Genomic DNA, 20,867 nt, shown 5'->3' on the forward strand with positions numbered 1-20,867 from the left:
GGAATTACGGGAGGGATGGATCCGGATGACGGGGAACTGCCTGCTGCTTGTCCCCACAGCAAAGCACGGAACAGCACAGTGAGAAGAAGCAGGACACGGTGCCATCGCAACCCAGAAGACACCATGGGATGAGGACACTATGGCCCCTGATTTTGGGGTTGTCTCAGCATCTGCAGGGGGACTCATATTTTCCAAGTAACGCATTGCATCGCTCGCTGCTTGGCCCAGCATCGCTACCCAGGGCTTCCCCCCACCCCCCAAAACCTGGCAAAAACCGTACCCCAAATTGCACACACCCCAGGGCGGGCAGCTGCCGCGAAGAAGAGCTGCGGTTGGCACCCAGCCGGCAACCTGTCCCTGGGCTGGGTGGGCCTGGGGACACCTGGGGAGGGGGATGCTCCTGCTCTGCATCCCTGTGCACCCTCTCCTCCCTGGGAAGCAGCGGCTGAGGGGGGCGACTCGACTCACCATAGTCTTTCTTACAGTACTTCTTCATGTTGATCTTCAGTTTCCCCTTGGAGGCTTTGCAGTATGAGTCACAATCTGCACAGGAGAGAGGGGGAGGGCAAGAAAACATTAACAAAACAAATTAGCCTTAAAATGAATAAAAGGCTGGGGGAAGGGGGGGTGGGACGGCTCAAAGCTGCAGCCTGCCATGAATAAGCAGCGTGCCTGTGATATCCATCTGCCAGGCCCCGATTGGGTCGTCTAAGGGGGCATTCAGAAAAACCTTCCTTTCTAAAGAAAGCTTTTCACAAAGGAAACCATCCTCCCGCCCGCCTCCCCCAGCCCGGCTTCCCTGGGCCGCCTCTGTCTTCCTGGGAGACCCCGGGGCCTCCCTTATTGTGCCACCCAGAGCTTTTGAGAGCCACACAAATTCCCCCTGTTCTCCAGCTCCCAACTGGAGCCTGCCCGGAGCCCACAGAGGCCCCATTGTCACCCCTAACCCGGGCCGGTGTCAGCCTTTGGCATTCATTGCGGAGAGATTCGGGCTGGGGTCACCCTCCGACAATGCGGGTCAGAGAGGAAATTAGCAGCCCATGAAGCATTAGCAAAGCCTTTTGGTGTCCACTCTACTGAAGTGTGCAAATAAAATACCCCAGTAGGAACATTTCAGTTCTAATGGGCCCCCACTGCTGGGACACGCTGGCTTTGCTCGGGCGGCGCAGCGGCCGGTGCGGCAGGCAGGCGGGAGCGCTGGCACAGCAGCCTGGCAGCACCGGCGCGGCAGCCTGGCAGTGCCACCGGGGCTGGCAGGGCTGGAGCTGAGCCACGGACCCAGGCGGCTGTGGGGATGCTGAGCCCTGCTCCAGTAGCTGCTGGTCCCTGGGGATGCTGAGCCCTGCTCCGGTACCTGCTGGTCCCCAGGGATGCTGAGCCCTGCTCCGATGCCTGCATCTCCCTAGGGATGCTGAGCCCTGCTCCGGTACCTGCTGGTCCGCAGGGATGCCGAGCCCTGCTCCAATGCCTGCATCTCCCCAGGGATGCTGAACCCTGCTCCGGTACCTGCTGCTCCCCGGGGATGCAGAGCACTGCTCTGGGAGCTGTTGGTCCCCAGGGATGCTGAGCCCTGCCCTGGGAGCTGCTGCTCCCCAGGGATTCTGAGACCTGCTCTGGGAGCTGCTGCTTCCCAGGGATACAGAGCCCTGCTCCCATGCCTGCGTCTCCCCAGGGATGCAGAGGCCTGCTCTGGGAGATGCTTCTCCCCGGGGATGCCGAGCCCTGCTCCAGTGCCTGCTTCTCCCCATGGATGCTGAGCACTGCTCCGAGAGATTCTGGTCCCTGGGGATGCTGAGCCCTGCTCCAGCACCTGTGTCTCCCCAGGGATGCTGAGCCCTGCTCCCGTGCCTGCACCTCCCCAGGGATGCAGAGCCCTGCTCCAGGAGCTGCTGGTCTCCAGGGATGCAGAGCCCTGCTCTGGGAGCTGCTGGTCTCCAGGGATGCCGAGCCCTGCTCTGGGAGCTGCTGGTACCCAGGGATGCCGCGACCTGCTCCAGCGTCTGCTTCTCCCCAGGGATGCTGAGCCCTGCTCCCGTGCCTGCACCTCCTCAGGGATGCAGAACCCTGCTCCAGCAACTGCTTCTCCCCAGGGATGCTGAGCCCTGCTCCCGTGCCTGCACCTCCTCAGGGATGCAGAACCCTGCTCCAGCAACTGCTAGTCTCCAGGGATGCAGAGCCCTGCTCTGGTACCTGCTGCTCCCCAGGGATGCTGAGCCCTGCTCCAGGAGCTGCTGCTCCCCAGGGAGCTGCTCCCACGCAGGATGCAGCTGCACAGCATCACGCTGTCAAATGGCATTGTGCGGTCGGTGCCCTCCAGCCACCACTGGGAACATCCCAGTGGCACTACGGCCAGGCAGCGCCACAGTGGCTGGCGATGTGCCACCCCATGCCAGCTCCCAGAATCGGGGCTGGGTCATGGACATCATGTCCATGCACATCCCTTGGTGCTAGAGAGAGGCCCCAGCACCACAGAAACCCCATATTTGGGGGGAAAAAGGGACGCATCTGGCGGTGGCAGGAGGCATTGGTACAGCGATAGTCCTTGGACATCTCCACCTCTCCCAACTGCCCACCATTCCTCCACAGCCACCGTTGGAGAGCAGGTGTGAAGACCTGCCAAAAGGCCACCACCACGTGGCCCCAGGGCTCTGCGAGCAGGGTGGGATGCTGGGACAGTGGGGGACGCTGCTGGTACCCCATGGCCAGCGGACACGAGGTGCCCGTATCTTGCCCCAGGCCACATCGGCAGCGCCAGACCAGAACCACACACGCCCATGCGACACCCCACCCTCTCCAGGGGACCTGAAACACTGGGGGAGAAGCTGGGCGGCATCCCCCTCTGCGTCCCCCTTTAGCACGGCTGTGTCACACAGCAGGGTGACATGTGCCACAGCCTCAGCAGGACCTTTTTCTTACATACTGTAAGAGCCCTTGCGAGAAGCAGTTCCTTCCTAGAGAAGTTGACACAAAGCAGGCTGGGAGGGGAAACTGAGGCAGAGGGCTGGGAGGTGGCTGCACAGCTATAGCAGCTGCAGCATTTCCTGGTGATAGCTCCGTTTGCAGCCCCGCTGGTGTGAAGTCAGCTTTGGGACAGGGCCATGCTGGAGGAAGTGGCCTCCAGTGGTGGGTGCTCAGAGCCAGCCGAGGCAAGGAGGGCACCGAGATCTCGCAGACACGGTGCACTGGGTGCTCTGCGCCCTCTTGGCTCACCCGCCTCAGTACAGGAGGTGTCCCTGGAGTGGGAGGTGGGTTCAGAAACACGGGGAGCTTCCTCAGGTGGAGACGAGATGCTCCAGGAGGTCTCATGGGCCCCAGTTCCAACCCTCACCATTGGCAGCAGAGCCCAACCCAACCTCAGCTTCTTTTGCAGCTTGAGTCGGGGAACCAACAAGAGAAGGAAATCCAGCGAGCTGAACGCCCACGCATCCCAGGATCACCAGGGAGCACCTCAGTCCCAACACCTGTGATCCATGCGTGCCCCAGCCCCTCTCAGCACGGCCAGGTGGAGTCACCTCATCTCAGCACTACGTTCCTGCCCCGCTGCTGCTCCCATTCCTCGGGAGGCACCCACAGTCAGACACGGCTTCACGCTCTTTCAGTATGACCTAGCCAGGGCCGAAAGCAAATGCTATGAATGGAGCGGGGCACCTTCCTCCTCCAAGCGTCCCAGCTGAGATTGCCCAGCTACAACCTGCCCAAAGCCCTTAGAAACCCAGGAGCTGAGCTGATGACCGAGGGGTTCCAGCAGCCGATGTCTCCCCTTTGCTTTTCTCATCTAGCACGACCCTGAACATCAAGTAAAACTTGAAATGCACTGAGAAAAGAGTGGATATTCCATAAAAACTGTAGTACAGATGATGGCGAGTCGCTAGCAAAGTCCCAGCCATGCCTACGTGGCAGGATGCCACCATACAGTGGGATGTGGCCACCTGGTGTCACCGAGCCCAGGGAACAGAAACATTCCTGATCCAACTCGCTGGTAAGATGTTCCTGGCCATAAACATGGAAGAAAAAGTCTATAAGGGAAATGAATGTGCATGTGGCAACCCAACAACCCCGGGATGCTCTCCCGCACCTGCTCGGTGGAGCAAGGGACAGGCCATAGGGCTGCTTCGTCGGGCAGCTGGCACGATTCTGCTCAACCGCAGATTGCTGGTGTTTTCAGGACGCTAACGCGGTTATGATAAATGTGATGATGGTTCTCCTCTGGCACAACAGTCCTGGAGCTCTGTAGATATTTATCACCACTGTTACACCTCAGGCCCCCGGGCAGCAGCTGATCCGCAGAAGGGGCTGACGGAAGGGTAGGCAACCAAGCAGGGAGAAGCTCGGGAGCTCTGCCTGCAGATCTCTCCTCCCCTGGCCAAATCGAAGCCAGACAAACAGATGGTGGCGAGCAGCTGGCTCTGAGCACTAGTGATGGGCAGGGGCGGAGGGCAGCTCCCACCTGTGTACCCCATGGCTTGGCCCCAGCATCCGCAAGGGGGTCTCAACCAGCCAGGCGGGCAGAGCCCACTGAGAGCAGATCCTCCTCCAGCCCCACAGCACTGCTCCTGGGATCCAGCCCCAAGAAACAGCAACCAGATGGAAACCATTGCTCTGGACTTCAGACCAGAGCACTCACAAGAGTGGTCTCTTCATCAACCTCTCCCCGCAGAAACACGCCTGAACACATAGAATCACAGAATGGTTCGGGTTGGAAGGGACCTTAAAAATCATCTTGTTCCAGCCCCCCTGCCCTGGGCAGGGACACCTCCCACCAGCCCAGGTTGCTCCAAGCCCCGGCCAACCTGGCCTTGAACCCCTCCAGGGATGGGGCAGCCACAGCTTCTCTGGGCAACCTGGGCCAGGGGCTCACTGCCCTCGGAGTGAAAAATTTCTTCCTAATATCTGATCTAAATCTCCCCTCCTTCAGTTTGACACCGTTACCCCTCGTCCTATCATTACACTCCCTGATCGCTCCCTCCCCATCGTTCTCGTAAGCCCCCTTTAGGGACTGGAAGGTCTCCCTGGAGCCTTCTCTTCTCCAGGCTGAACCCCCCCAGCTCTCTCAGCCTGTCCTCCCAGCAGAGGGGCTCCAGCCCTCCCAGCATCTCCGGGGCCTCCTCTGGCCCCGCTCCAACAGCTCCGTGTCCTTCTTGTGCTGAGGGCTCCAGAGCTGGACACAGTGCTCCAGGTGGGGTCTCCCCAGAGCGGAGCAGAGGGGCAGAATCCCCCCCCTTGCCCTGCTGGCCACAGTTCTTTTGATGTGGCCCAGGATGCGGTTGGCCTTCTGGGCTGCAAGGGCACATTGCCGGCTCATGCACACACCTGAGCTGCCCAATCCTCACACCGCCGCCGTGATATTTCTACTCTGCCTGAGATTACAGACCTGCTAGAAGCCCACCCCAGCACCGTTCCCCAGCCGGGGAGGCCGCGGGGTGATGGGACACCACCCCGCTGCCCCTGCAGGACGGCACCCCATCCCCGCAGCCTCCCTCGCTCCCAGGCTGCAAACCTGGAATGGGGCTTGGAGCTCAAGACACACAGCTCCAGCCCTGCTTTTGCTGACACAACCCTTGTTCCGCCTTCCCTTTCTCTTTCTTTTTCTCCCAACCCCACGGGCTGTGCCAGAGCCTCAGCTGGTTCGAATTGAACTTGATGCGGCCAGAGGCAGCTGGTGTAAATCAGTGTAAATCACCAGATGCCAGGGCTGATTTACATGGGTGGGGGATTTGCCCCAGTTCATTTCCTTTGTCTCCTACGTGGAGACCTCTCCTGCCTCCTGGGTGACTTGGAGGTCCTCTGGGGCCTCTTTGGGAGGGCAAATGCAATTTCTCGGAGCGCAGCGCTGAGTTTGTGTTTGCTGGTAAGCAGCGCTACGCGTGTGGGGCGATGCTGCAAGATCGCTGCTTGCGTAGGGAAAGTGCGCGGAGGGGATGCTACAGGGTGTTATTTCAATGCTGCTTAACTCCTGGAAAAGACCCTGCTCTTGTCCCTTGAGTGACATTTTGGCAGTTCAGGCTCTGGGGGAAGGTTTGCTGAGCTGCCGGTCCCCTGATTGAAGGTGAGAGCAGAGCCAAGCTCAAAGGCTGGGGAAGGGGTGGGAGGAGAGGATTGATCTGGAGCCTGGAGTGCTCTAAATGCTGTTCCAGTGACTCCTGCGTGTGTACGGGAAACACACGCGTGATGTGAGACTCCTGCGGAGTTTGTCCCCCGAGCTCCCAGAGAAGCTGTGGCTGCCCCATCCCTGGAGGGGTTCAAGGCCAGGTTGGAGCTGGGCTGGTGGGAGGTGTCCCTGCCCAGGACAGGGGGTGGCACTGGGTGGGCTTCAAGGTCCCTTCCCACCTGAACCACTCTGTGATTCTATAAACCTATGAAGTCCTAAGGCACGTGCTCTTTGTCCTGGCTGTAGGTCCCTCTCGCCCATCTCCGGGAGGTTGCGGAGGATCAGCCCGGGGTAACCTGCTTTTGGAAGGCAATGCCAGAGTGTGACGTAAAGGCCAGGCTGAGAAGAAAAGGAGGCTGCCTGAAGAAAGTGAAGCCCCCTTTGGGATGGGGAACACCTTGGTGCCTGAAGCATGGGGTGGTAAGTGTCCAGGTCTTGTCCACCCAGGTCCTACAGGCATGATGGTGTGGACACCACTTGGTGTCCTACAGGACTGGTGCATGGGGTCAGCCCCAGCTCTCTGCCCCATCCGGTTGGACGCAGGTGTCCCCTGGTGCAGAACCAGGGTTGGTCCTCACCCTGCTGCTGTCCTGCCCTGCTCCTCCTCCGGGCAGACCTGCCCTCTCCGCCTGCCTGCCCTCCCCAGATCCCAAAACCTCTCCCAGTCCCTCCTAGCCTGCATTTGGCCTGGCCACCTCCCTTCTGAAGGACTCCGACAGCCCTGGCTACAGCACCGTGGTGTGGGAGCGATGGAGTGGTGATATCCCAACACCCTCCTCCCCCCGCTCCCGGCGCTTCCCTCCCCGAGTTTGCTCAGCTGCACAAATATTTCACTGCAAATCCCCATTTCGGAGACTCAAACCCAAAAGCACAACCAGACCCTAGGGTTGGCTTTTTTTTCATCACCGCATCCTTACGCGCCGCGACCCGATGGGTTGGGGGCCGGGGGGGGGGAACATCCTACACCTCCCAGCTGGGTCCCGCGGGCCGGGAACCACCGGCCGCTTCCCTGTGGGAAAGCAGAAACTTTTGGCGTTTCCCGGCTGAGCCGAGCGGGAGGGGAGCCGGGAAGAGGCGGTTGGCGCTCCTTGCTCGCAGAGGGCTGGGAGCAGGTGGCGGGCGGCTGTTTCGTGTCCATCGCAGCTTAGTAAAATGTGTCAGCGTAGCATTCGGCAGCTTTGCAGCTCAGCCCATCCCCTTGATATAACTAATTCTCTGGCTGAGCAAAGAGTTTTCACAGCTAAACACCTTCTTTGTTTTGTCTTTTTTTTTTTTTTTTTTTTGCAAAAATTGCCTTTTTTTTTTTTTTTTTAAAGAATGTCTTCATTTTGGGGGGTGGTTTGAGCAGGGCTGGGGCTGCTAGCATGAGATTGAAAGCTGTGGGAAGCCGGGGCCCTGGTCACCCCCCGGCTTTGCTCATGCACCCCGCTCCTGTCGGGGTGCCGATGCTTTCGGGGTTTGGGAGGACGGGGGTGCTGGCAGCTGGAGCTTGGGGTGCTGAGCCCGTCTTCCCGAGAAGATGCTGTGCGAAACAGCCTCTTGCTGCGCTTGCAGTTCCGAAATGAGCTTTAAGCCCCTGCGAAAGCCACATGTCGGTAACGGAAATTAAAGGCCCCTTGATTCTGACATGATAGAACGATTAAAGCCACATTTCTTGGCCTGGGTACCTAACTCGAAACGCAGATATAAGGCTTAGATCCCCGAGGGGATTCAGATTTCTAATCCCAATTTATGCAGCTAAATTCCTATTGATTTCCCCCAGGTAGGGCCCTAAATACCTTTGTGGGCCCACATCCAAAGCGGAGGTGTCGTGGTTTAGAAGGGGAGACCCAGCCGGGACAGCTTGGCCTCAGCATTCCAGCAGGTTGAGGTGTTTGCCCGCGTGCTCCCGAGGGGCTGCGCTTCTTGCTGGGGCCCTGCGGGCGGGGGTCCGGGGGTCCCCATCTCCCCTTCGCAGCGGGTGGGATGTGCAACCGGCCCGAGCCGCAAAATGAAGGTGCAGGTCCAAATGTCAAATCCTTAAATCCCTGAGCCCATCGCTGGAGGGAGCGGGGCTGAGAAATGGGAACGGGGGTCTGTCTTGGGGTCCTAGATACCCCCAGTGCTCACCAGTTCAGATCAGTGGGGATGGTTTGATTTCCTCTCCTGACCATGGCGAGGACCAGCTTTCACCTCCTTTCCTTTTTTCCCTTCCTCCCCAGCATTATCGCTCAGAAATCCTCCATCGGGCGCTGCTCGCGGGCAGTGGCATCCCTGCAGGGAGCCGGGGCATGAGCCGCCGGCGCGGCTGGGGCTGTGAGCAGTGATGACCGTGGGGAAACAGAACAGCATCCAGGTCCCCACCAGCTTCAAGCAAATCTGTGCTTGGAAAGGCCCCGAACCTGCGCTCCAGCACTTGCGTTGCTGCTTCTTCTGGCTTTCTAACAGCTCCCAAAGTACCGGGGGGGCTTTGCCCCCACCTGAGGGATATGACTTTCCGCTTGGCACCGCAAAACCCACACGAGCGCCCGCAGGGAGGAAGGAGAATGTCTTGCTGCTGCATTTCTGTGATATCACTGGTATCACAGCGATGCTGAAGACGGACCCAAGTGAACCCTCCCTTCGATGGGAGTCGCGGAGTCCCAGCTCCCAGCCGTGGTCCATGCCCAGACCTCGCTGCTGAGCCAACGGTGCTCTCAAGCGAAGCCCCAGGGTGGGTCCTGTCTGCATCGCGATGTTTCCTGAGCCCATCCAGCAACTACAGAACTATTCCAGGTGCCCCGAAGAACAGCCACAGCCTGTAGCCCTGAACAGGACAACATGTGCATCAGCCTACAGCTCCACGGGCCCGCGGAGCTCCATGCTGCCCCATCCCCATGGGGCTGCACGCTCCTCCAAACTGTTCGGGCTGCAGAAATAAATCTCCAACCCCCCTTTACGGGCAGCAACTCGACATCTTCAGCTCGTGGTTGGGTTGGGAGCACAGAGGAAAAGCACATGGAGCAGAAGGGGAGCCAGCCTTTGGGGAGGGCAGGGATGGAAACATCGCGTCTCCGCTCTGTGGCTGAGCATGGGCTCAGCTTGATGTGCCCAAACTGGGCATGAAAACGCTTCCGTGAGCCATCTCAAAGCATCCCGAAGGCAGCTGGAAGCCATGCTCCCAGGTGACACAGGGGACAAAGTGAATCCACCACTGCCCAGCAGCAGGACAGGAGATGATGTCCCTGTGCCAGGGTTGGCCCATAGCGGTTACGACAGCGATCCCTTTGGCTCTTGGACTTCTGGATATTCCCCCAGATGACCATGAAATCCTCTTTCGCTTCCCATAGTACTGAAGCTGTCCCTTGCTTCTGTCCCAAAGAATTATTTTAACATCTCCATCAGTCTCAGCGAATGGCTGTTAGACTCATTTCGGAGAGTGCCAGCTCTGCTGGCCAAATATGCTTGCTCTGAGCTTCTAGCTCCTGGCTTTCACTGACCACACATCCCACGGGAGGGGATGCTCTGGAATAGTCCTCTCCTTGCACAGGGAGCAGGGATGGGCTTCTCCCGGTGGGATGAGCGGCAGGGGCTGCAGTGTATCTGGCTTGCAGAGCACACATTGACTGCGAGGGATTGATGCTGTAATTTAATTTGGGCTGGACTCCAGTGGGAGTCTTTGTCTCGGAGCAGGCTTCTTTAATATAAGACCAAATTTAAGGCAGAGGATGCCTCCCAGGTTATTCGCTTTAGCAGCGGGATCGCTCCTCCTGCCCGCCCAGCACCTTCCCTTCCCGGCTCTGGCGGCTGACCGGAGCAGGGGAGTCTGTTATGACTAAGTTGGCTCTTCTTCCCCCCCACCTGGCAATGACCCAGCTATTGTCCGTGATGCCCTTTGCAAATATAACACGCAAATGAGCGCTCTTCTTTTTGGGGCTGGCTGCAGGACAGCTGGTGCCTCTGGCTGGGTGGCCCCGGCCATCTCTCCGGCATGGCTGGCAACTGCTTTGGGGAGGCTCATAACTTGCAAGCCTCGGACCTGGGCTGAGTTGGGACTGGGCTGCTCAAGCTGCGCGTGTTGTGTGATCTGCGAAACGGTCCCCCAGGCTTGGAACAGTCCCCTTCGCAGCCTGTGGACGGGGGTGCCGAGGGCCTGGGTCTGCTCCCAGAGGGTCTGTGCAAAGCAAGACCCTGGCATGGGCTTGCATTGAACCACGTGGCCATGTGACTTTTTCTGTCCTGGGTCACCTCCAAACCTGGCCTTGGAGCAGCAGTCCCCACAGTGTGCCCTGGGAACAGGACCTGGCAGGGATTTGTCCCATCAGCGGAGACCCAGCTCCGTCAGCTCCTGGGGCAGCCACGCAGAGGGTCTGTGGCCGCTCTGCTCCACGTGTAAAGGCAGAGGCACCTGCCCAGGCACCAGACCAGAAGGTCTGCTCTCCGGAGCAGTCTCAGGAGCGCTCTGCACCGGCACGTGTGTGCATGGGGCACTGGGGACAGCCCTGCCCCATAACATGCACAGCCGCTGCGACAGCGAGCTGCGCCAGCCCGTCTGGGCAGCAAAAGCGCGGTGACTTATTTTCACTTTTTTTCGTTGTTTTTGGTGCTCTGTAGACGCTAATAATTCCTTGGGACCTCACTGAAACCCCTGGAACCACCTGGCAGGAATATCCTGACCCCTGCCTGCAGCTCTGCCTGCCCCACGCTGCACCCTGGGCGGCCAGCACCTCGCCGGTCCTCACCAAACAGCGTGTGTCGAAGACATCCTCAGGCAGCGACCAGGCTGTTCTGTGCCTGAACTGGGGACTTGTTGCACGGTGCTGGGGGAAAAGATGGTCGAAACCCACCCGTGCAGCAGGCCAGCAGCCCCCCGCAAAGGGGGAGCCGGGTCCGCAGCCCTGCAGGCACCTCCAGCGAGGATAACTGCCATTAACCTCTCCCTTGGAACAAGAAGGTGCAAATGAGCCCGCAGTAGCCTCCTTTCTTCTGGCTGAACAAGATTGATTGAAAAACAAATTGGCGCAAATAAAGCATGTAATTAGATTAAAGCCTCTCGCCTGCAGCGGGTGGAAAGCAGTGGGGCCGGCGCTTCGCGGGAGCCCACAGTCCCCTTCCCGCCTCCCCAGCATCCAGCAGGGCTCGGGGAGAGGGGCAGCTGGCATCAGCCCCTCCGGCAGGACCACCAGCCCCCCGCAGGATGCCGCCAGGGTGGCCCATCACCTCCGGGAGCTGCCCTTGCCGGGGACGGTCATGCTCGGCCACCCCGTTTTGAGCTGTGACCCACTGCAGCATCCCGGCAGCTGGGTCCAGGCACCGTTTAGATGCTGCTGGGGCACAACGTGACTCGTTCGGTCCAGCCCTGGGACCCCTGGCTTCTGCCACCCCCAGACACCCCCCGAGCCCCACTGCGGGTGGGGGTGAGAGTGTCCCCTGCTTCTCTAGCTGCCTGCTGCCAGTTTTGGGATGGGAGGGAATGGGCATGAGCCATTTTTGGTGTCTTGAGACCTCACGGCCTCATGAGCATCCCACTTTTTCCCTGATATACAGGGAGCGAGCAGGCAGGCTATGGCCACTGGTGACAAAATGGGGACGGCCCAGCTGTGCCAGACACTAAAGCACTGGAAAACACCGCAGGAACCCAGGAGATTTATGGCATGTCCACCCTTCACCCTCCTCGCCCTGCTCCCAGGAGCAGCCGGGGCTGGCAGCACGTTTCCTACCCGCTCCCCACAGGAGCAAACCCAGCGCCAAGCCCCCGGAGACGTGGGGGACGCGGGGTGCCTGCCCTGACAGCTCTTCATCCCCAGCCGGCGCTTCCCCGCTGCAAACGTGTCCCCAGCCTCCGACCGCTGACGAACTGCAGGGTTGCCGCTCCCAGTGCCCCCGGGGACACAGCCCTGCCGAGAGCCGCAGTCGACATGATTAAATACGTTAATAGGAAACCATCTGTCTTCGGGAGCGTTGGTCACCCTATAAATTCCCGGCCTGACAGCAGCTCCCCGGCCGAGCGGGCGCTGTGCGGGACGCGGGGGCAGGATGTAACCAGAGCCGGGGCAGATCAGACTTTCCGCTCCTGGGGAAACATGGCAACGGAGAGCTGGGGCTGGGGGCAAGCACTTTGTTTTGCCAAGGGGAAGCAGCATCTGGAAATGTCCCAGGAAGGGGAGAAAAATCAATTCATTTCACTTCAAATTCATAATTTTTTTTTTTTTTTTTAAGATGGGTTTGACAGTGATGCTGGGCTTGCAAGTCCTTGCCCTGAAGCTTGTGACTTGGCTGTTTTGCCCAGGGCTCGTGGGCACCCAGGTCCTCCCAGTGTCAGAAGGACGGTCCTTGAGGTGGCAGCATCCCAGAGCTGGGGATGCGGGGATGGAGGGACGCAGGGATGAAGGGATGTGGGGACAGAGGAATGCAGGGAGGTGGGGATGGAGGGAAAGAGGGATGAAGGAATGGAGGGATGCGGGGACAGAGGGGTGCAGGGGTGGAGGGATATAGGGATGTGGGAAATGAGGGATACAGGGATGAAGGGATGCAGGAAGCCCTGTGATGGTATTATAAGAGCATGATGCAGTTGCGCGTGAAGCTTATCTGCATTTCAGCAGAAGTTTTGTGATTTATTTTTTTGGTGTTGTTTCTTTTTCCCCCAGACTTTCTGAAATATTTTGAAGTGACTAGAATTTCCCTCCCTGGAAGCCCCTCACCCTATTGTGCTCACGGCCATTCACTGGGGATCACCATGAGAAACCTCTTTTCAGGAGGGAGCTGGATGCTGCGGCCGATCAATCAGTCAATCAATCACACAGTCAATCCATCACCTTGCTTACAGCCTGAGACAAGCAAGAGAATACCCATGTAGGGCTGAATTAATTACTTGTTTGGATGGGTACAAAGCTGAAGACCCCCAGACCGAGCCCAGATTTATACTGAGTTGACTGAATTGAGAATTTCGCCTCCCGATTGTACCGCAGGCAGCTGTGGAGTCCTTTATTCCCAGCCTGCAGGATGCTCCTGGCTCTCCACGGAGCTCAGGCTCACTGTTAGCGCTTCCTCGGAGCGACGAGCTGGGATTTTTCTCTCCATCAGTGCAAAGTTCTGCCTGGCCATGCCCCGTCCCCGGCTCAGGGAGCATCCTCACCCGACAGCCTGGCAGCTCCTCCCCAGCCCGGCCGGCAGCCCTTCGGACCTCTCTGGGGATCTCTCGATCCCCTCCAGATGTGCGAGTACTAACATGAGTGCGCACACACACACGCACACGGGCCTTTTCATTGAATATCAGTGCCGGGTGATTACCAAGACATGCCGCTACTTCAAATCCCAAAATGCCTAAGGCTAGCTGGTACACGGCTTGCAATTCTGCAGGGTTACAACTTTGTGATTTCCTTTGTTGTCTGGAGGCAAATCTAGTTTGAAACCAGACACCTCCTCAGGCTTTTCCTTCTCAATACATAACGTCAATATAATGTCTCTTGATAGTCCCTTTTGCGTTAAATTTACAAGGTGCTAAGTAAGTTGGGTTTTTTGGTGTATTTTTTTTTTTTTCAGTTTGCCTCTGATAAAGGAGATCTGCCCAAGGATCAGTCTCCCGCAGGAGCCTGTGCTCCCTCTGCTCGGTGGAGAGCATCCCTCCCTCCGCCGGGCAGGGTGCCCGTGGCACTGCAGCGCCCTGGGGCGCACAGCCCCCGGGGCTGGCAGGAGGCTGGAGGAGCTTGGGTGGCTGTGCCATGCCCAGCAGCTGAGGCTCGTAGCCAGCCAGCCAGCCAGCCAGCCCAGCCTAGCAGCGACCTGGACCTGCTGGGGTGACTGTGCTTGGGGCACAACCTGAGATTTGGGAGGGTTGCAAAGTCCAACGTGTGTTGGCAGCGTTGGTTTGGGACCACCTCCAAGATGAAACCATGGCACAGGGGGAAGACTCTGACCCGGTCATCACCCCAAGGGTGGCCAGGGCCATAGGAGTCAGGGGGTGATGGGGTTTCAAGGGACATTTCCCCTGCCCCTCTGACACAGCTGCCAAGTCTACATTGGCAAGACACCATGGGCAGGTTCCACCCTCCAACGACGGTTCAACCCAACAGCGACCATGATGCAAACCAGGTGCAAAGCTGCCCCCTTCCCTCCCTGCTTGCTCAGTGCTCTGGGAAGGAGGGAAGACAAGAACTTCAGCGTGGGGTGGGATTTGCTTCCTCCAGCCCTCCAAGAGCCCGCCCACGAGCCATGGTCACATGCCCGTGCCCAAGCACAGCCTGATGAGCCAGGTTCTCACTGGCCAAGCCATCAGCACCCATTGCATTTGCCCCTGCAGGTCTGACGCCGGGGAGAGATTTGCCACTGACTTCACCCGGGGCTGGAGCTGGTCCAGTGGTTTAGATAAGCGTTCGGGAAAGGGTCCGGGAGCAGCCCCGTGTCCCGTCCCGACCGGAGATGCTGCGCAATGCCAGCGGCCCGTCCCCACGCTGTCATTATCCAAACAAGCGTCGCACCCCTCGCAGATGTTGTGGAGGCAGCTGGCGGCTCACATGACGTTGACTCCTTGTTTCCAGCTGCTGCAGCTCATTAAAAGGAGCTACGGTACATTTAATCCTTTCCTAATGTCACTTTTCCCTTGAAGCTGTTGCGGCTGTGATGATCACAGCGTTTATGTGACCGTGAGCAGGGGGAACAGTGGCCCACAGCCTCTGCTTGGGAGCGGACATGTGGAGCCAAAAAGACCACGTTCCCACAGGGATGCACAGGTACAAGCTGGCCGGGAGGCTGGAAATAAGGAGGTGGCTCCCAGCTGCCCGAGCCATGGAATTCCAGCACAGCTCCTGTACCTGTGGTGGGAGCAAGTGATTTAACTCATCTTCTAACAGCACTTGGTGAGGTTTTGCTGGGGTGGTGTGAATGCCAGTGGCAGCAAACCTGAGGGACGCCGCAGGTCCCTTTTCCTCGATGCCCACCTATAAGGGTGGCTTTGAGCCGCCCTGTGAGATCTGCATGTTGTCCTTCTGCGGTGGGACGGACCAGCCCTGCTTCTGCTGCACACCCCTGTGATTGCCCCAGGGCTGTACCTGGGAGCCAGGGACTCTCCAAGGGTGGCCTTGCATCACCCCGTTTCTTCTAGGCATGGGCAGGCAAAAATGAAAGCCTTTGTGCTTCAGGCAAAAGGATAAACAACCCTGTTTTAGGGCAGGACTACTCTGAGAACCAACAAATGGTGGTGGGACAGGAGCACCAAGCCATCCAAGAGGCGGATTTTCCCCATTCCTGGCTCTTGGTGGAGGATTCTGGCTAAAATTTGGAAATTTCACCCCAAAGCCCAAGCCTGTACTACTGCGAACAGTCAGCTGCAGCCTGGGAAGGATGCCTAGCCTCCAGCCCTGCCAGGGGATGGGATGGGAAGGCATCAGAGGTGTCCTAAATTTGGCACATGGGTATGGGGTGGCGGGAGGCTCAGAGAGCACCACGGAGCTGCAGGGGGAGGTTTCCGTGGGGTGAGCGTGTGCTTGTACACGGTGGTGCACAGGGAGGCAGTGGGTGCCATGGGGGCAGTGAATTGTCCCAAACGCTCCCGACGACGTGTGGCACGGCGGTGGGGGCTCGGCACTGCGATGGCACCGGGGCCACCTGGCCACGCAAGGTGGATGGAGAGCTCTGCCCCCGGGGAACGAATGTTTTCAAGTGAATGTTTTCTGCTATTTCCTACAAAGTTTCTATTTTCCCGGACTGAAGCCATAACCTTTGCGTGTGTTTTTTCCAAGCGGGACACAGAAGCAGAAACAGTCTTGAAAGCCTCAGACAGCCCACAGGACTGGGTTTTGGTGGTTTTTTTGGTTCGTGTTGTGTTGTTTTGTTTTGGGTTTTTTTTTTTTTTTTTTTTTTTTTTCCTTGAGACTATTCCAGATTGTTCCAGAGCAGAGACCTGACTGCCCATCTCCCTTCTCTGAGCCGCTTCTGGAAGGTATTACTCATCCTCGCATACCGCGGCATGCATCCACCTCTGGGTTGTCTCTGTGCTCTGGGAAAGCTGCTTCGGGCCCCGGCACACCCGAGGGAGCCCCAGGGATTGCTAAGAGTGGAGGTTTTTTTCCCTTTCCTGCGCTTACATGCAGCCTCTTCCTCAGCAGCCGGGAACAAAAGGGCCCAGGCAACACCTTGAACCCAAACGACTTTTGGAAAGTCCAGATCTGGGTTTGAAACTGCGGAAGCCAGCGGGAAAACCATGCAAAGTCGTATCAATCCAGTCACCTGTTTTTATTTAAGCCTCCCAGCTGAAATCATCCACCTAAGATAATCATTTCCAAGCCAATCTGGATTCGATTCAGATAAGACAATGACTGACTGGCAGGTTTGTAAACCTTTTCCCCCCGCTGTTATGGGGTTTTTTTTGCCCTTTCCCTGTGGCCTCTTCTGCATCTCTAAACGGGACCGGGAAAGGATGGGGTGGTAGCAAGAGCTTTCCTCGCCTGGCCATGAAAATGAGGAGCACCCCCTCCTCATCCTCCAATCTCCCGGCACGGGAGAGCATGAATGCATTTCGTCTAAACAATTCAGTTTTGGACCACTGCCCCAAATTGATTCGGACCTCCGCGAGCTAAGCGGAGCCAGGCAGGGCCCCCCCCTCCCCATGCCAAGGTCGACATTGTTCCACCCCTTGTACCAAGGCCAGCTTTGGCCCACGCTCTTTGGAAATTTACCCCTCGTTGACTGAGAGCGGTGGTGACACTAACACGGCTCTTGGCGAGGAAGGCGCTTTCTGTCCTGCGTAGCTACGAGCAGAGGAAATAAAGCAACGTCTCTCCCAGAACTGGCTGCACCCAAAGTCTCCCACTAATTCCTTTCTCCATCTCTATAACCCTTTTGCTCCCATATCAGGGAAGCTCTGGCTTGCAGACACGCCGATTTAAGGGTTTGCCAAGAAAACACCATGAATTTCGGATGGGATGCTTCAGAGGGGTGGTGGGAGCTGAGCGATGCTGAGACTTGGGACCGCTTGACGGTCCCCGCCAAGGGGAAGGGATGAAATATAGAGGGTTCAAGCTCCCTGGACAAAACAGTGCTTAAAAAGTCCAATAAAAATCACTGGGAGAAGAATTATGATCGGCTGCCGGGCCCATCAGATTGCTCAGCTTGGCTCAGCCTCCGCTGGGCTTTCATGGAGAGGGGCGCGAGCAGCTCCTGGTGAGATGGATTGGTCCCCAGTCACCCCTCCGGGCAGGAGCGGGGAGATCTGCCCCTCCAGCGACGCAGGGGTCCAAGAGACGCTGGCAGGTCATTTCTCATGGCTCGCAGGCTGTCAGGACGCCCAGCTCCCTCCCAGCCCACGGATAACCCTCTCCCAGCCTCCAGCGAGGCGTCCCTTTGCAGAAGGGAGGTCTCCAACCCTGCTGGGACGTTCTCAGTTACAGGCTTTATGCAAATGCGGTTGGGGTTGGGCAGATCCCTAAATAACCCTCCTCTCCACGACGAGGATGCAGAGTTATGGGACTCACTCCTTCCCCGCCGGGGCTGTTTGCTGCCAGGATCTGCAAGGGCTCGGGACTGGAGGCTGCAACCTTGCCAGCAGCGCCAGGGTGAGATGGTCCCTTCGTAGCAAGGCTGGGAAGTGTTGCAGGCACCTACCCAAATCCTTGGTCAAAGGAGGGGCATGTCCTGACCGACGCACCTCTGATCCCGACAACCATCCCTATCAGCACCCAGGCAGACACAGGGGTGGCAGGGAGCAGCACTTTGCTCTCCCCGCCAGCTGCACAGGGACATGCTCTTCACCGAAGCGTCCACGTTGGGTGCCTAAAATAGGCTGCACACCCCCTTGTCCTGCCCAAGGGTCCTGTGCCGGCTCTATGCTTTTGCTCTGCTCACCCTGGTCCTGCTCGCTGGCCAGCCGAGGGGCCGTGGGGGCAAATAGCCCAGCACTGGCCTCAGCGTAGCCGGCACGGTGCCTGGCACCGAGCTGGTGGCTGTGACTCGCAGCCCGGGGCTGCCACGGGTCACACTGCCAGAGCACATCAGCTCCGGGCGGGCGCTGACGAGGGCTGTGGCCAATCGAAGTGGCACGTGGAGTTTGGGATGGACAAATGCAGCTGCCCCAGTTGGCATTTGCCCAGAACGGTGCAGGGAGTTTGCAGAAAGGAGCCGTTTCCCCGGCTGTGCTGGTGCCCGCGTGGAGCATGCTGGTGGGAGACGTGTCACCCCCAAACCAGCCCTCACCCCTGAAGAGTGGGGGCAGCAGGGCTGGGGCTTCAGCAGCTCTTTCCTTTCATGCGAGATGTTGGCTGATGGATGAATGCTGCTTGATCCGAGCCCTCGCCTGCATTCAGCCCCTCTCATGGTCATGCTCCGGGAAGATGCAAGAGGACATGGGGACTGGCAGGGAAAAGACTGTGAATAATAGAGAATGTCCTCAGAAAGGCTCCTTTGGACTCGGGAATAGGTATGTGCCCAGACAAACAAGCTCCTAACAGCAGCAAAAGAGCATTGAGAGATCCCTGTGGCCAGCTCAAACTGAGGGACGCTGCTCAAGTGTCACCTCTTGCCAAGGCTGGTAGGCAGCTTAGGAGGGCAAACTGCATGCAAAGCTGACCCAAGGGATGCTTCCCACCATGATGATGGGGCAAAGCAATCTTTTACCCACTCACAAACGCTCCCCTGACCTCAAGCAGGGGAGGGGATGGCACGAGCCGGGTTCCTGCCTTCGGAAAGGGCTGGGGCAGCTGCGCTGGGTGGGATGTGCCCTGCCCCCTGGCAAGAAGGAGCCCAAGGAAAGGAGATTCCACCAAGGTTCTTGCTGGGAGGTCCCCGGTGTGAGTGCCAGGGTTGCTTCTGCTCCCGGGGTCAGTGACGGTGCGAGGAAACCCCAGCACAGAGACACTGTAGCTCCACATGCAGCCCTTTCTCTCAGGAACCAAGCTCCTTGCAGAAAGGGCTGTGAGAAGCCATCTCACACGTGGCCAGCAGGACTGGGACAGTGATCGTCCTTCTGTACTGGGCACTGGTGAGGCCCCACCTCGAGTGCTGTGTCCAGTTTTGGGCCCATCACTATAAGAAAGACACTGAGGGGCTGGAGCGTGTCCAGAGAAGGGCGACGGAGCTGGTGAGGGCTCTGGAGCACAAGTCTGGTGAGGAGCAGCTGAGGGAGCTGGGGGTGTTCAGCCTGGAGAAGAGGAGGCTGAGGGGAGACCTTCTCGCTCTCTGCAGCTCCCTGAAAGGAGGGGGTAGCCGGGGGGGGTCAGTCTCTTCTCCCAACTAACAGGCGATGGGACAAGAGAAAACGGCCTCAAGTTGCGCCAGGGGAGGTTTATGTTGGAAATTAGGAGAAATTCCTTCACCAAAAGGGTTTTAAGCATTGGGACAGGCTGCTCAGGGAAGTGGAGTCACCATCCCTGCAGGTATTGAAAAGCCGGGCAGACGTGGACCTGAGGGACATGGGTTAGTGGTGGACTTGGCAGTGCTGGGTTAACGGTTGGACTTGACGATCTTAAAGGTCTCTTCCAACCAAAATGATTCTATGATTCTATGATCTCTGCATCTCCTTGGCTGTGAAACATCCACATTTGTTGGCAGATCCTGTGATAAACCTGGTGGCATTGTGCTACAAAAGATCTGCTCTGCCATCCCTGCTGCAGGCTGGGAACAGAGCGGGTTTGGGAGGCTGTGGGGGGAGGAACAGACAGATCCTGGTGTGGAGCAAAAAATCTCAGTGTTCCCAAGCCATGAGAGAGAACATTCAGTCTGCAAGTTCCTGCTAAATAGCAGGAACCTGTGAGAAATCTGGTATTTAGTCTGTTGAGCTTTTATATTCAGCCTGGAGAAGAGAAGGCTCCAGGGAGACCTTAGAGCCCCTTCCAGTCCCTGAAGGGGGCCTACAGAAAAGCTGGGGAGGGGCTGTTTGCAAGGGCATGTAGCGACAGGACGAGGGGCAATGGTTTAAACTAGAGCAGGGCAGGTTTAGATGAGACATTAGGCAGAAGTTCTTTGCACTGAGGGTGGTGAGACACTGGCCCAGGTTGCCCAGAGAGGTGGTGGAGGCCCCATCCCTTGGCGACATCCAAGGCCAGGCTGGATGAGGCTCTGAGCAACCTGATCCAGTTGAAGATGTCCCTGCTGACTGCAGGGGGTTGGACTAGATGGCCTTGAGAGGTCCCTTCCGACCCAACGCATCCTATGACTCTGTGGTTCTATACTTAAGCAATGCTTGGGTTTATTATTACCTAAGGATGAAGGCACTGCCCTGCAGGGCTCCAAGGGCTGAGTAGGGCTCAGCTGCCCCCTCAGCACGCTCAGTTTGGAAACTGTGATGCCAAGTACCCGAAGCCCCATCCCCAAAGATCAGTCAGTAAATCTGGCAGGTGAAGATGCTCAATTTAACGAGACGGCACCATGGAGCAGAGCTCGCCCATGCAGGATCCAGGTAAACCCTTCAGATCCTGCTCTGCTGCAGAGGGGACCGGTTGGGATTGGGCTTCTCCTGCCGTGTGCGCTCAGCAGCGCAGTGGGCATGGTTTTCTGGAGGTCTCACTGATCCTTAAACCACTAGCTGATGTGCTCTATCTGCCCATAAATGTTCCATGTATCAGCAGCACAGTCCCTGTGGATGGGGAAAAGCCTCCCTCAAGCATCTAAAAGTCTCGGATAGACCCTGGGCTTCTTTAATGGCAAGGAGTGAAACAGGGAGTTGGAGACATAAATTTACCTCCCACGGAAGGAGGTGGGGAGAGGGCAGCCCGCTCTGCCCCACGCATCCAGCACCTTTGTGTACCTACAACACGGCACCAAACTGCGGTGT

At 58.0% G+C, this 20,867-nt stretch overlaps 1 protein-coding gene across 1 annotated transcript in view; it reads right to left on the reverse strand.

The window, feature by feature from the left end:
- NTN1 (netrin 1) overlaps positions 1–20,867 on the reverse strand; it is a 116,891-nt gene that overhangs the window by 13,606 nt on the left and 82,418 nt on the right. Inside the window, 1 exon segment of the mRNA XM_063352375.1 lies at positions 469–543. Coding sequence (XP_063208445.1) covers positions 469–543 — 75 coding nt within the window.

Source organism: Chroicocephalus ridibundus, chromosome 14 (assembly GCF_963924245.1).
Source record: "Chroicocephalus ridibundus chromosome 14, bChrRid1.1, whole genome shotgun sequence".
NCBI lineage: Eukaryota > Metazoa > Chordata > Aves > Charadriiformes > Laridae > Chroicocephalus > Chroicocephalus ridibundus.